Source organism: Parambassis ranga, chromosome 18 (genome assembly GCF_900634625.1).
Source record: "Parambassis ranga chromosome 18, fParRan2.1, whole genome shotgun sequence".
Classification (NCBI taxonomy): domain Eukaryota; kingdom Metazoa; phylum Chordata; class Actinopteri; family Ambassidae; genus Parambassis; species Parambassis ranga.
Window position 1 is genome coordinate 9274660 of NC_041038.1, and position 14504 is coordinate 9289163.

General features: G+C 43.7%; 3 protein-coding genes across 3 annotated transcripts in view; 1 reads left to right on the forward strand and 2 right to left on the reverse strand.

The window, feature by feature from the left end:
- The window catches only part of LOC114450767 (insulin receptor substrate 1-B), a 39329-nt gene extending 34813 nt beyond the window's left edge, over window positions 1-4516 (forward strand). The window contains exon 4 of the mRNA XM_028429138.1: window positions 1305-4516. Within this exon, the coding sequence (XP_028284939.1) occupies window positions 1305-1312 (8 nt within the window). The 3' untranslated portion in view covers window positions 1313-4516. The remainder of the gene's footprint in view (window positions 1-1304) is intronic.
- Window positions 4517-10473: 5957 nt separating this feature from the next.
- Window positions 10474-11862, reverse strand: LOC114451218 (uncharacterized). Its single transcript, XM_028429796.1, has 4 exons — window positions 11739-11862; window positions 11592-11653; window positions 10724-11388; window positions 10474-10551 (listed from the first exon to the last, which is right to left on the reverse strand). Exons 1-4 carry the CDS (start codon window positions 11744-11746, stop codon window positions 10474-10476), a joined length of 813 nt encoding a protein of 270 aa, XP_028285597.1. The 5' UTR covers window positions 11747-11862.
- Window positions 11863-11966: 104 nt separating this feature from the next.
- LOC114450804 (RING finger protein 227-like) lies at window positions 11967-13216 on the reverse strand. The gene is made up of 2 exons (XM_028429196.1): window positions 12645-13216; window positions 11967-12274 (listed from the first exon to the last, which is right to left on the reverse strand). The coding sequence occupies exons 1-2, from the start codon at window positions 13123-13125 to the stop codon at window positions 12216-12218; spliced, it is 540 nt and encodes a 179-aa protein (XP_028284997.1). The 5' UTR covers window positions 13126-13216; the 3' UTR covers window positions 11967-12215.
- Window positions 13217-14504: the final 1288 nt, after the last annotated feature.

Sequence of the window (14504 nt, forward strand, 5' to 3'; positions counted from 1 at the left end):
CATCAGCCAATCCTCTGGGTGGACCCTGCGCGGAATATTGGCTGGTTGTCACTCTCTTCCTGCTCTGTGTGCACCAGAGAGGTACGTGCATGATGGCTGAAGTCACAGACCTGCAGCTCATCTTCAGGTGATGCGCGTCCATGTGATTGGGAGGCGTGGCTTCGGGGTGAGCTCCGAGAAAAAGGGGCGTGTGTTTACTTTCGAAATCTGGCTGACTCTCACTGGGTTTTCAAAATCTCCTACCATACCTTTAAGGAGTGCCTCAAAGTAAGACAACACGCTCCAACATTCGGATCTCCAATATGAGCTTTCATCCTAATTGTAGTGATATTAATGGCTTCTTTTCCCATTAAAGGATGCACCTAACTATCCTAGGAGTCATTTTGCACTTGTGATAGTTGGACCCCAGACAGACAACAGCTGAAGTTTATGTTGACTGGTGACGGGGGCAGCACTTTTTTATTATAAACAGGAAGTCTTCCACAGAACAGACCATCCCGTTTAAGGCCCGTCGGTGCAGCCTCCGCACACTGTGTCCTTCAAAGAATGCAGCCTCTATACAGCAGATACCTCTCCATTGTCTTGGTTACCAGGGTGATGATTTTTGCACATATGACTGGTTATCTAAAAAAGAGAAGCTCAAAAAAAGAATGGAAACACTAAAGTCGGCACACGCTCCACAGTGAGGACAAGTGAAAATAAAATAAGTATACGGACAGTCAGGCAGGCAGACAGATGACTGTGTGATGCCAAGTGATTCTACTGCTGCCTCTACTGCTCAGAGGAGTAGAATCATCATCAAGTCCACATCCCTGCAAAGCCTATCAGCTGTGTGACATTTTGAAGTGACATTTGAATTATTGCGGCAGTGATATTTTTACACATACCTGTGTCCTCAAAGGTTCAACAGGATGCAGTGTGCATGAATTGCCAGGAAAAGAAAACGTGTGACGTGGAACAGGATCTGTGCTGCCACACACACACACACACACACTTGACTGTTCGCCTGTAGCAATAGGTGTCCTCACTTTCTCCCTCTCCCTGCTGTGTTCTCTTTATCACTCTCTTCCTGTCTGAATCTCACTGCAAATCGTATACTCCTGTTGTTCATGGTAGGGTCACTGTGTGCTCTAGGCCCGATACACACACACACACACTGATATGTCACATTACACGATAATTAACTCGATAAGATAGAAACACTGTATATACATGTCCTAATATTTATTTCTTCTTCATATCTGGGTTATTGTTTATTCTGCATCTAACCACGCCGCTTCTCTCTCTGTGTGTGTGTCTTCCAGAGTGCTGATGTCGGTGTGCCGTCCTTGGGAAAACAATCTGGTACCACTCAGAGGGCTTCAGAGCTCCGCCTGTTCCTTCTGTGACAGCCAATCACACGGGGAGAGAGAGAGAGAGAAGCTGGATGGGCTGCAGCCTCGAAGCACTTTGACAGAGACTGACGGAAACATTTTTTTTTTTTTCTTCCTCTCTCTTTCTCTGTTCGCTTTCTTCCAGTTGGTTGTAGAAACCAATGGGGATGTGTGCCAAATGACATTCTTAAAAAGCTATTTGCTGCTCTCATTCCTGGAGTGAAAGCCAATCAGAGGAGGGTATGAACATGGAGAAAAGTGTGTGTTGTTGTTTTTTTTTTTGTGTTTTTATCATTTTGTTTTTCGTATTGGGAAAAAAAAAAAACAACAAAGAATTAAATGGCGGCTGTAAAAAAAAAAAAAAAAAAAATGTAGAATTATATATATATATATCTGGTCAGAAAGTGCCTCATTTTCAGATTGTAGCCATTTTACAAAGATCTTCAGCTCACTGAGGCTTTTGGTTGTATTTTTATGGCTTAATATGATGTAAACATGCAGCAAGGAGATGAAAGTGAGGAGGTGTGAGGCGGTGTTTGCTGCGTTCATGTCGCATTCAATGGATGTTAGTGATAAAATGACAATTTGTAACAGTTGTATTAATAAAGTTAGAAATATCCTAAATATGATTCAAACCAGGATAAAGTTAAAAATCATGATGCTAATGTGCGTGTGCACACCAATTTGTAAAAAAAAAAAAAATCTACTACTGATAATTTATTTACAAGTCTAGAACTTGTAATGACATCTGATGGGACATGAACGCAGCATTTCCATCATTGATAATGGTGCTAGCATTCTGCTAGCCTTCCTTTCTACTGTGAGAAATATTAGCATAGCTCCTGTTAGCTTACGGTGTTGCGTTTTCTCTCTTCTTTCTTCTGATTTTCATTCGCTTACTAACATTTAATGAGCCATAAATGAAGTATTAAACGCACATGTTTGAAATAAAAGGCACTTGTAGCATTGAGTAAAACTAGCTTGTTGCTTTTTAGCTAGTTAGCTGAGGCCAGCTAGATCAGATTAACATATTAGCATCGGGCCAGGATGTAAATTCACCGTCCTGCTGACCACAGCGCAGGGTTAGACCCCTGATATAGAGCTAAGCAATCCCATTAGTGCTATTAGCTCCAGACACTTGTGTCTCACTTAATCCCCTTCGTCTCAGGATGCTAAACAAACATACAGTACATACAGTTAAGGACAGAGACCCTATCAATAGCCATGCTAATTAATACTAGCTTTGTAGCAGTCAGCACACTGCTGCTTCTAAGCACGGGAAACGGGGTCAGTTCCATCACGATCAAATGATTTTATACAGTACCAAACATTCAATGTTTTTAACTTTTCACATAGTTAAAGTAAAAAGTGCTACAGACTGAAATCCTTTTCTCCTTTCCGTCTTTGGCTCTAGCTCCTACTACTGTAACCCTCGCTATGCATCAGCACTTAAGTGCCTGTCTGTCCTACTCGTCCGTCGCTCTATGCCCCATCCCAGCAGCTAGCACTAATACAGTCGCCCCAGCAGAGTATATATCTAGACTATTTTTGTGTGTATATTTTTGTCTCTTTTGGCTGTACAGTTCTCATAAAATGACTTGTTTTTATGTTTGTGCGGTGAGGCAATGATCCGTTAGACGACTTGACCGACAGCCGTGGCCCCTAATCTTCAGGGCTCTGGACTGTTTCTCTCTACCGGTAATGGACGACTTGCAGGGTCGTCAGTGCCAAAACAAAAAAAAAAACAACAACAATGAATAAACAAAAAAAAACTCTCCGACAGCACCTCAAGAAGAATCTGGACTCAGTGCTTTTTGTTTAGTTTTAAAATAAATGTAATCTGTTATTGTCCCCCGCAATGTTTTTCTTCTGCAGCGTGGGGGGAAGGACTGTGACATATCTCGCCTCACCAGTCTGCTTATGTGACTCTCAGAGATAAAGGCGAAGACTTGCGTATGCTTTAACCTTGCCTGTGACTTTGACCAGAGGATTAAATAAAAAAAAAACAAAAAAGAAAAGCATGAAGAAAGGAAGAAAAGGCCTCCATGAAACAACACAAACCTGATGTCTGAATACACGTGTCTGTGTGTAGCTGCAAATTCTACTCATGTGTTTGTCTGCCTGTCTGCCTGCTTTGGGAAGTTCATGAACTTTCTCATTCTGGTTCTGGTCACATGACAAAGCTCATTTTTTTTTTTTGGGGGGGGGTGTTAGAGCATAACAATGCAGCTTTATTATGAGCAGATTGGGATCTGCAGTTGGAATTGCTCCTAACAGTGGCGTTAAAAACAACTGGGGCTTGAAACCGGATTCAGCAGTCTCGCAGGCAAACATATGATGATGATGATGATGATGAGTGAAGATGTTATATAGCACGTTTCAGCCAAAACACAAATGCTTGAAGGTACTTGTAGCGCACAAACAGACTTGCTTACAATCCCGATGAGCAGATGTTGTTATCCTGCCATTTAGAGCCCCCTTCCTCTTCTTCTTCTTCACGCTCCGAGCGCCTCCACAACCACCTGGCAGTCCTTCGCCTGTGGGGCGAACATCATGAGTTGAGAGCTCGGGCGAACTAAAAAAAACAAAAACAAGGGGGGGGTTCACTGTGAGTGTGAGTGGCTGTATGATTTCATTCATTGTTTTATGTTTCTAAAATGTGCAGGAAAATGCTGCTGCTGCTGCTGTTGTTGTTGTTTTCCTCCTTTTTTTTTTGTTTTTCCCCTGAGTGATGGTACCGAATGGGAATATTGTGAGATTTGCCATTGATGTAGACACTTCTATTGCTTGAGAAAGAGAAAAAAAAATTCAAACAACAAACAAGGTTTGCAGCTTCTTTTGTGAGTCATGTAATTACGATAAAGTGACTCTTGAAACAAAGTGGGAAGAAGAATTTGCTCATGCCTGTGTCACCCTGGCTGCCACCACAGCGCAGATGTCACACTGTAATGTGGAAAAAGAAAACTGCCTGATTGTTATCCACAGAAGCCTTTGTAGCTGTGTTCACCACTCCCATTGATAAGATCGTTTGCACTCCAGTTTGGCAGCCAGCCTGTGGAGTTAATCTCTCGTTTTACCGGGAATTTGACCAACATGGTGTTTGCTGGGCGAGCTCAAAGACCTCCCTCTGTCTGATTTGATACGACCCTCTCACTCAACACTCGCTTTAATTAAATACTTTTTTTTTTCCCTGGGCCTTGATAAATCTGCACTTCTCTCTTGTCTCATTGTGAACATGTGCGGGATCTTGTATCATCCTTGTCCCACAGATGGCCAAGTAACTCAACCCGAGCCGGGTGTGCGATTGTGCGTCTGTGCAGGAATTAATAGAAATGAGATGAGGACACACACATAGGTACACATACACCATGCAGGCCTGCACCTGCAGAGAGACGCTCTCACTTCCCCCTCATTGAGTAAAAATAAGGTTACTGAGGACAATAATAAGCTTGCTTAGCACCTGTGTGACACACCGAGCCCCCACACCCACACCTGAAGGAAACTGAAAGCCACAGTGTCCCATTCAGACTGGTCTTTCTTCAACATTTGTTCACATGCATCTTAAACAAAGTGACTCCCAAAGGAGTTTTAAACCCTACGTCTGACTTCTTGCTTGCTGGTCTGAGCACTGACGCATCCTTCTTCCCATCATGTATTTCTGCTTGAAGCAAAAAAAACTCACATTTGATTAAAATAAAGGGACACTTCGTACATTTTTTGTCATGCAAAACCTCTTTTTACCACTAGAGGGGCATGCTAGGTTAAAAAACCTTTAGCTCTGCTGACCATCTGAGGGCTGACGTCAATAGCTAGTGCGTGTTCGTGTGTGTATTCTAAATAAATTTATACCATTCATAGCTCATTACAATGAATCTGGCTCAACAGTGACCCCTTCTGGGGAAAGGCAGAACTTTACTTTAGTTTTATTTATTTATTTATTTATTTTACAAACTGCCCCTTTAATATTTGAACGGACAAGCCAAGCCATGCCATGCCAGATATGCAGAGCTCTATCAGCCTTGATAAGGAGATGTGCGATCTGGTTGTCATGGCAACACCCAGTCAAAATGCCCACCTCGGATTTAGTGACAACATCTAAAAAAATAAAATAAAAAAAGAGCAGGTGGACGGTGTGTGTTTGTGATGTATTCAGTGTAAGGATTCACACCTACATACACCTGCAAGCAGAAATAGCCTATAGGCTGTTCATTTCAACACCACAGCAGTCTGCACATGGCGTGAATTGTTCAAACAAGGCCTACTGTAGAGAAGAAAACCTGAACTTTCCATTCCAACTGGGTCAACTCTTTCAGCTGATGATCATCTGATGTGATCATAACTTCAGAGAAGTCAATAAAGGACTATGTGGTGAGACTGTGGATTTCAAACTGAGGTTTCAAAGGTCAAGAATGTAGTGTGAACCTCAGCATGTGCTCAGATATGTGCTGATACAACTGAGACTATAAAGCTGAAGTTTGAGGTTTTGGAATAAACTTAAAGGAGAGGCTGACACAGAGGGGCAGCCTGGTTTCCTATTTTTGCCTAATTTTGGGATTTCAGCTACACAACACTTAAAATGAGCTCAGGTCACTGTAGCATTTACAGTGGAGCCGTACTGTTTTATTGTACCACCAGCAGAATGTGCAGGAGCACATCTTCTGTGTGGCAGCAGGTATCTCTAAAACCTGTACGTCATTCATAAATAATTGAACCTTCAAAGATGTTCAAGTCATCATGCGCCATGTCCACAGACGCTGGTTTGTGAACTGCGTGCTAACAACAGCCCAGATGGTCTCTCTGCTTTTTTTTGGGCCAGACGACGATGTATCCATGATTTCCTGCTTCTGACCTGTAGCCATTGTTTTTTTGGTTGCGAGGCTTTCTTTTTGCAGGCTTTCCAAAGTTTCAACTGCAGACATCTATGTACAAATCGTATGTGATGTCACCTTTGTTGGCTGCGTCATAGTCTGACTAAGCTCCTGTTTAATCCAAATACAGGCAAACAGCTGAGATAGGGGTTCAGTCAGCAGAAAGCCTGCATGATGAGCCCACACCCACCTGTCAGTATGTCAGGTAGGCCATTATAAATACAATTAAACTGAGTAGGGTTGTCACAAAAAAGAAACTTTTCAATACAGACTTTAACCGTTTAGGTTGTAAACGCGTTTTTCTGCTGGAGAGTTGGACACGACTTCCGTCATCCGTGGAGGTTGCCACTGTCAATGTCATCATTTGGTATGTTTTCACAATTTTTAATTAAATTCAAGTTTGAATGGGAATCATTGCACCCAGCTTTTAGCTACATTTCCATATCTGTCTTTGGAAAAGCTTTTAGTCTGTACCTAAGACAAATTCATTAAACCTTTAGTGTGTTGCATAAGACACTGCAAAAGGAAGCGTGTGAGCGATTGTGCAAAACCAGCTTAGTTATAGCTCCACTTGGGAGCCTTTACACATCTGCTAAACACGGTGAAAACACAGAGCTCTGAGCTGTGAAAAGCACTGGTACAAAGGAGTGGTATAAATTTCCAGTCAGATGTGTGTGTTGGCCTCTTTGATGGGGCTGAGAGTGCTATTTTTATTGCTTTACATCACCGCTTCCACCGGCCATGCAGATCATGTACGGTTCATGCCGCTGCATGTTGGCAACAATACAGGAAGTCTTCCTGTCTTTATGACTTCCTCCGCAGCGCAGGCCACAGGAAGCACGCTAGATGTAGGACACGGACGTAGCTTTTGTTCCCATAGCAGATGTGGGAATGTCAATATCTGCACCATTCCTTGTTTAAAGTACTTCCTTCCCATCATTCACATGTTTTCGAGTGTAGAGCCAGATTTTTTTCCCACTGTTTTTCTTTTGCAATTAGGCACAATAGACCACATAAATAAGGCTATAAACCTAAAGGAACACGGCAAGCTACTCCCTTTCTCCCCCCCCCCTTCAAAGACCTTCCATATAGGAAAATATAATCACGGCAGACTGAATAAAGTTAGTTCACACAGACACACAGTCGCAGTCAAAGTGAGTGGATCTGATGGTGGAGGCATGTGAAGTCATCTGAGCCACAAATGCCACAGCCGACACAACCATTTTCTAATGTATTTCCAGCTCTCTCTTCCTCACCGCCCCCTCTTTCACATAGTGTACTTAGCCAAACAAAAAGCCTTTCTCTGTCTCTGCTTCCCTCCCTCCCTCCTCTCCCCCCAACCACCAACCAACGCTAACAGTTTTCTCTGTCCAGCCTCGTGTTTGTCGTGATTTTTTATTTTTTTTTTGTAATCGTCTGTGCATCAATGGGTGAAATTAGCTCAAAATTTAGCAAAAGCTGAAGGTCAAGAAAAGTGCCACATGTGAGTGGTAAAACAAGAAGGGGAAGAAGAAGAAGAAGAAAGAGGAGGCGGGTGAAGGTGGTAGTGGTGCTGGTGGCAGGGGGTGGGTGGGTGTGTGTGTGTGTGGGGGGGACTATGAGGCCTCTGTGCTTTATTTTCCTTGAAAGCTCCCTGAAAACCGCAGACACATGGTACAGAATTCCCCTCACAGTAGGAGAGGGAGGGGAGGGCCAGCTATTGCAAGAGAACACCATGCTGTCTGCGATCCCTCTCTCCCTCTCTCTCTCACACACACACACACACACACACACTCAGGGAATATTACAGGCACTGGTGTATGTATGCACATTTGGAAAAGAAGGGATTGTGTGAACCTGACACACAACAAAGGGGGTGGTGGTGGTGGACTGTTTTGAAGAAGCCGACAGGCCAACGCCTCGACATGCCTGTGCACATAGAAACATCAAACATCACATCACCTTAATGCCTTTCAGCTCTATGAGAAAGTGAATGGCCCCTCTTTCCACGGGTATTGCTACTGTTAATCCAGTGTGTTTAACTGGCAGATCCCCTTTAAAAAAAATCCTACTTTCTCCTTGCTTTGAGGCCCTTTACACTGAGGTCAAGCATGGTGCTGGTATTTAGGTGGAGTGGGGAAAAGGTGAAAGGTCAGAGGGGGTGTGAATGGGGCCTGTTGTGAAGGGTTTAGCATGGACCCGGTGCCCCTGACGCTCAACACCTGATTGGCTGATTGTAAGCAATATAGCGAACAATAAGTGAACAGAATCCATAACAATAATTGTGCAGTTCAGTTTTACAGGCTGCTGTGGAGTAATAAAAAAAAATTGATGCATCACGCCATCTAGTGGAGGATCTGTGCAGCTCAGGTCACTATCCTACAGTATTCCAATAGATTAGCCACATATGACGAGCACATTCTTGTGATTGCACTAATTCCATCAGTGCCTGCATTTTCTTTATGAATTCAATCAAGACAAACAAACCACATAATGACCTGTTTTCTTCAATTATGCTGCGTATCAAAGGGAGTTTTTCCATCTGAACCTGGAGACCAGCATGCTGAGCTTGTACGCTCAAGAGAGGCGATGGAAAATCTGTGTCAGCGGCCGCTGTCTGCATGGGAACGAGGACACAAGAAATGGGAATACAATCGCTTTATAAAAAGCCTCAAGGATGACCTTGCTCCGTTTTTCTCCCCTCTCTGTCATACTTGGTGTTTTATTATGCTAATGGTTCAGCAAATGAGGTGGAAGCTTAAACGCACATTTGACCTCCTGCTCATCATAATTTTCTTCCAGCAGAGTGAGGAGACCTGAGGTCGAAGCTGGAGGGGGTGTCTTTCAATGGAAAACGTTTAATTTACAGCAACATTCCCAGTGTCATTCCCAGTGTCATTCCCAGCGTTCCAGTAATGTGCCCGTCATGCCAAATCAATGCTTTTACCACAGTGAATGAAAGAAGGTTATTTCAGGACAGACTGCACTCTAAAGCTTTGTTTTTAAATATTTACAATTTTTGATTAACATTATTGTTATTCTCTCAACATCTTAAAAACATTTGCTGCCATTTCTGGGGCACAAACAGTACAGTGAACTCAAGAACATTCCATGCACTTTCCCAGCTTTTATTGACATTTCTGCACATCTCTATTGTTTTTCTGTCTGAGACAGCCACACTGACTTGAAGGAGACGTTCCCTGTGGATGTGCGAAGGTAATTTAGCTCTAGTAGATCTTCACCAAGCTCTTGACTTCTGGTTGATAGAACATCAGACATGTTAAAACCTCCACTTCCTTCATTATCTAGAAATAAATCAGATGTTTTCATTTCAGCCCTTTTATCGAACTGGTTTTCCTCAGCGTTAATGAATTCCTCCGTCTCATCTTCAGAACTCATGCTTGTGTGTTTCCCACCATGATCAGGTTGTTTGGTGGTAGCTGGAGAACTCTCCTTATCTGTGATTGGCGTCTGGCTTGTAGCTCTGACACCACTGAACGAAGCACTTCCCAGTATATCAGCGTATGCGACAGCTTTGACCCTGGCACGGAGCTTTGGCAGTCTCCTGATGGTGTATCCAGTGATGTTGGTAGGAGCGGCGGCAGTTTTGATGGTGCTGTGTTTTGCTTTGACACGCCTGCCTCTCACCATGGTGCTTGTGGATGTGTTGAACAGGTTCGCCCTCAGGGAAACCAGTTTGGTTTGGTTGAGCAGCTCGGATGTTGGTGCAGCTTTCAGGCCCTCTGCTGATTTGTGAGATGATGATACTGCGAGTGACTGTTGCTCTGCGTGTGTTTGGTGTGTCTGTTGGTGAGGTTTGAGTCTGCTGATGGACTCAGTGCTTCCTCTAGACTTTAGAAGAGGTTTAAGTTCTTCTCTTTTACCTACTACATCGACATTTTGTGGTCCCTGCGTCTGCAAGCTCATGAGGTCAAATCCTTCCTGGAGTGTGTCAGATTTCTCTGCTTTGGTGCCACCTAGTGGTTCAGTGTTAAATCTTGTCAGGTCATTTATTCCATGGTCTGTGTTTCCGTCTGTGCTGGTGTCATTTTCCTCCTTAAAGCTTGTTGTGGAAGGTGAAACAGTTTTGGTTAAGGTGCCAGGTGTGGTAGCAGCCGGCCTTTCTCTCCGTCCAAAGCTGTATTTTGGTGATAAAGATGGAAACTTATTTGCAATTTTAAACAGATAATCCTTTCCTTTAAGGAAGCTGTATCGTCGAGAGGTGGACCTCTGTTTGGAAGCGGAGGGCTCTGTCACAGCTTTCCTTGGAGAACTTTTAAACTCCTTGAACCCAAAGATGCTCTTTGTGGATTGGTCTGGTTTGATGCCTCCTAGAACAGATGTGAGAGCAGAATCTTCTATGTTCTTGCCTTGTACAGGAGAAGAATGCTTTAAAGGGGGCTGATATCTGTTGAAACTTTGTGCCTGACCTGGATAGAGCTGATAGACACTATCCTGCCTTTGCTTATGTGTCATTGTGGCGACATTGCTCAGCCCACTTACTGAAGTCTGGGAGTCCTTGAAGATGTATGAGTGCACCTTTTTCCGTGGTCTGTGGGAGAAATCTCTGATGGATGGTGTCCTTTTTCCTGGGTTTCTGTGTGCGACCTCCACTCTGTTGCTGATTGAAGTTGGAGGATTGAAGCTGGGAAATGCGCTTGATTGGATCCCACTGGAAGTGCTCCACGACACGGCTGCAGGGAGCCGATTCGTCTCTTTATAGCTGCCTCTTGGTGTGAGAGGAGTCCTCCAGCTTCCAGCAGGCAGGGAAGAATAAAATGATTTGTTTTCATTTGGAGAGTCCCTTCTAGGTACTCCTTCATTTGGGGATTTCTGATGTTGCCAAATTTGTGAAGAGCTTATTTTCTGAGACGACTTTCTAATCCCTGAGTGTGAATAATAAGAGTGCTCATTGTCTTTCTGTTGTCTGGGCTGGGGCTGAGCAGTGAAAATGCTGCTTGCTGGCCTTGCTCTACCTGCACTGTGACCTCTCCGCACCTTTATCACTTGATACTGCGTGGGATCCGGGTTTGACTGACGATCAGTGATTGACAGAGTTCTTCCGCTTGTTTCTGTTGACGGCAGACCAATAGAGAAAGGAGGCTGTGGGGTGTAAGGAGTGCGCAGTCGTGTCAGGACAGTGTGCTCTTGAGTCATGATGGGAGCGGCTGCAGGTGAAACAGAAAGGACAAAGACATATAAACTTATATTGTTGTCCGGAATCTACGACTACTGTCTCGTCAAAGAAAATGTTGTCACTGCTTTATGGAAACAAATCCATCATTCTCTCTTTGACACATTTTAAATAAGCATTAACTCAGCAAAACTGCAGACGGAGGCAATATTTGCCTGGCAAAGACAGTCAGCTCACCTCTCATAGCATCCGAGCACATGACGAACCACATGACAGCTGCACAGATCAGCACAAAGAGTCTGCAGGGAGAAGGATCCACTGCTGGAGTAATCAGTGCAATCAATTGCTTTTCAAATTTTTATCTGCACAAAATGTGCCGTTTACCTCAACATGGCTGACTGACAGCTTAGAATTAGCTACAGAGGTGTTGTTGTGAGTCCCTGTTGTGCATTCAGGAAGGAGCTCCCTGCTCTGCTGCTTGCTGCTGCTTCTGCTGCTTGTGAGTCTGATTGGAAGCAATCCTGTTCACCTGGACTTATGTAAACTACTTCCTGGAGTGATCCTGACAGGCCCCACGCTTCAGCACGCAGGCACACCAAACACCACAGCAAGTTAAAACAACAAGTCTTTTATTTTTCTACAAATACATATCAAAATATTACAAAATAAATACAGTCAGGTAGAAAATAAATATACAAATATAAAAGCAGGCTGATATGGCTTTTTCTTATGAATGTGCAACAGCTGTCATTGTTGAATGTCATTGTCAACATGTGAATCCATGTGTCTTGATTTCATCGTCATCATCATTTAGTGGTATATTATCACATTGTCCAGGATATGTTGGGGGCAGGAGGGCACTCAAAACATGTAGCTGGACATCAAGGCGAAGCTCCTCAGCTCGTCGCTGCGCATACAGTCTGTGAAAGGACAGGAAAACAAGTTAGATGTCAGTCAGTGAGACACTGAAGCTGCTTTTTAGACCACAAAGGGACGACTGTTTGAGATATGTAAATACAGATTCTAAGCTCTTCAGAGTAGAAGCCTGATGATATATGATATATATATATATATATATCATCAGGTCATCAAGTATATATCAATTCAATTATATATAATACAGCCTGACTGTATTATATATAATTGAATTGATATGTACTTCTGATGATACTTTTGATGAGATATATATATATATATATATATATATATATATATATATATTTCCTTCTTATTGTGTCATTCTCAGATTGTTTACAGCATGAGCCACTTCATGCAGAACAGTTGACTTACTTTCTTCTCTTTGTCGTGCGTTCTTGCCAATTATCTTCTTCCAAACTTTGCTCCAGGTTCTCCGGAGCCTGCCGCCTCTAGGAGCCGCGGTAGAGTCGCTTTCCTCGGCTGGTGTCTCAGGACGCGTCCCCTCTTCCTCCTCTTCCTTGCCGTCACACCCCTTAGTTGGTCCGTCCTCCTCCTCCTCCTCTCCCTCTTCTTTATCGAGGAGTCCCGCTTGAAGCAGGCGCTCCAGGACGCACTCATCCACCCTCAGTTCGGCTCTCATCGGCCCCTCTCCGGAGATGGATGTGGTGTGTCGACACAGCGGGCAGACGATTAATCTGTCTTCTCCCAGATAAGCCTCGCCGGGTCCTTGGGTCCTGGACAGGGCCAGGAGGCAGCTCTCACAGAAGCTGTGTTTGCAGCGGAGCTCCCGGGGACACCGCCGACCTGCGTTGTAGGTCCAGTAACAAATTCCGCACTCGAGCTCTGAGCACATCCTGATGTTGTCTCAGCACCAAGTTTGAATGAAGTGAGAAGTGAGCTGCTCGGACCTTTAAAGTCAGGGTGTGAGGAAGGAGGAGGAGATCTGAGAACCTGCCAGACACGCTGAATATCTGCCAAACACAACACATGACTCAACGAGCGCACAATGATGAAACTAAACAAAAGCAACCGTGACTCATTCTGTGTGACCTCACACACACACACACACACACAACGACAACGTGCCTGACCCCCTGCTGTGAGTAAGTGGGTGACGTAGCACTCTGACGGTAATCCCCAAACTAAACAGCCCTCTATCAGTCTCTCTCTCTGTCTGTCTGTCTCTCAGGGACTGTCTGCGTTTGTTTTAGTTTTAGTTTTGTCCTGGAAATGACAAGAACACTGTGGAGGTGGGAACATTCAGTAAAACTTGGTGACCACTCCTTTCTTTTCATCTTGGGGAAGAGGTAGCACTCTGAGGGGTTTCCTATTCTATTCTATTCTATTCTATTCTATTCTATTCTATTCTATTCTATTCTAATGGTTTGTCTTCCACCACTTTAGGCTTTTGCGGCAGCAGAGTTGCAGTCATCTGACCTTTGTAATGATTACATAAGTCTTACATTCATGTGCTCACTCAGGTCTGTGTTACTGTGAGCCAGTGTCTCTATGGGACATTATTGGTCCTGCCTTACAATAACACTGTAGACAGTAATTAAAGGCATATAGCTTGCAACAGCTAGAACTGTTGACCAGCCAACAAAATGACCACAATGCTTGCTGAGCTACTTGTGGAGGTGAAGCAAAAATTAACGCCACATTGAATGTTCATGGAGCTGGACCTGAGTCACAGAGAAACGTACCTGTTATGTTGCCACTCACCAACGAGGAGCAGTTTAATGAGGTTGAAGATGCACTGAAGGATGAATCAGTCCGCCGAAAGATGGTGAAGGATTTTTACATTAACCACTTTTTTTCCCCTAATCTGTTAAGGTTTCATTTCTGTATGCATATCCATTTGTAGGGTTGCCATCCTTAAAATGTTTTAGGTTGTAAATTTAGTTTTTAAATATAAAATGCCTGGAATTGTAGGTATGGAGGCATTAAATTTATTTATTTAGTGTGACAAATATTGTAAAATTAAGCTTATAACGGCGGCTCACGTAGCACTAACAATCCTCTTTAATATCTGTTAAGATTTCCCATTTACCAGTAGTTGGAGGGACCAACTCAGACAGCATGATCCGGAGAATGCTATCTGCTAGCCTGCCTATTCAATTGGAAGGTAAAGGGACAGAAGAGGCCCTTCAAGGAAACCTTGCTGCAGGACTGCATGTTTGGTGAGCCTGCACCTCAGATACTTGGTTCAGTGCTTTGTAGTGCAACACCTAG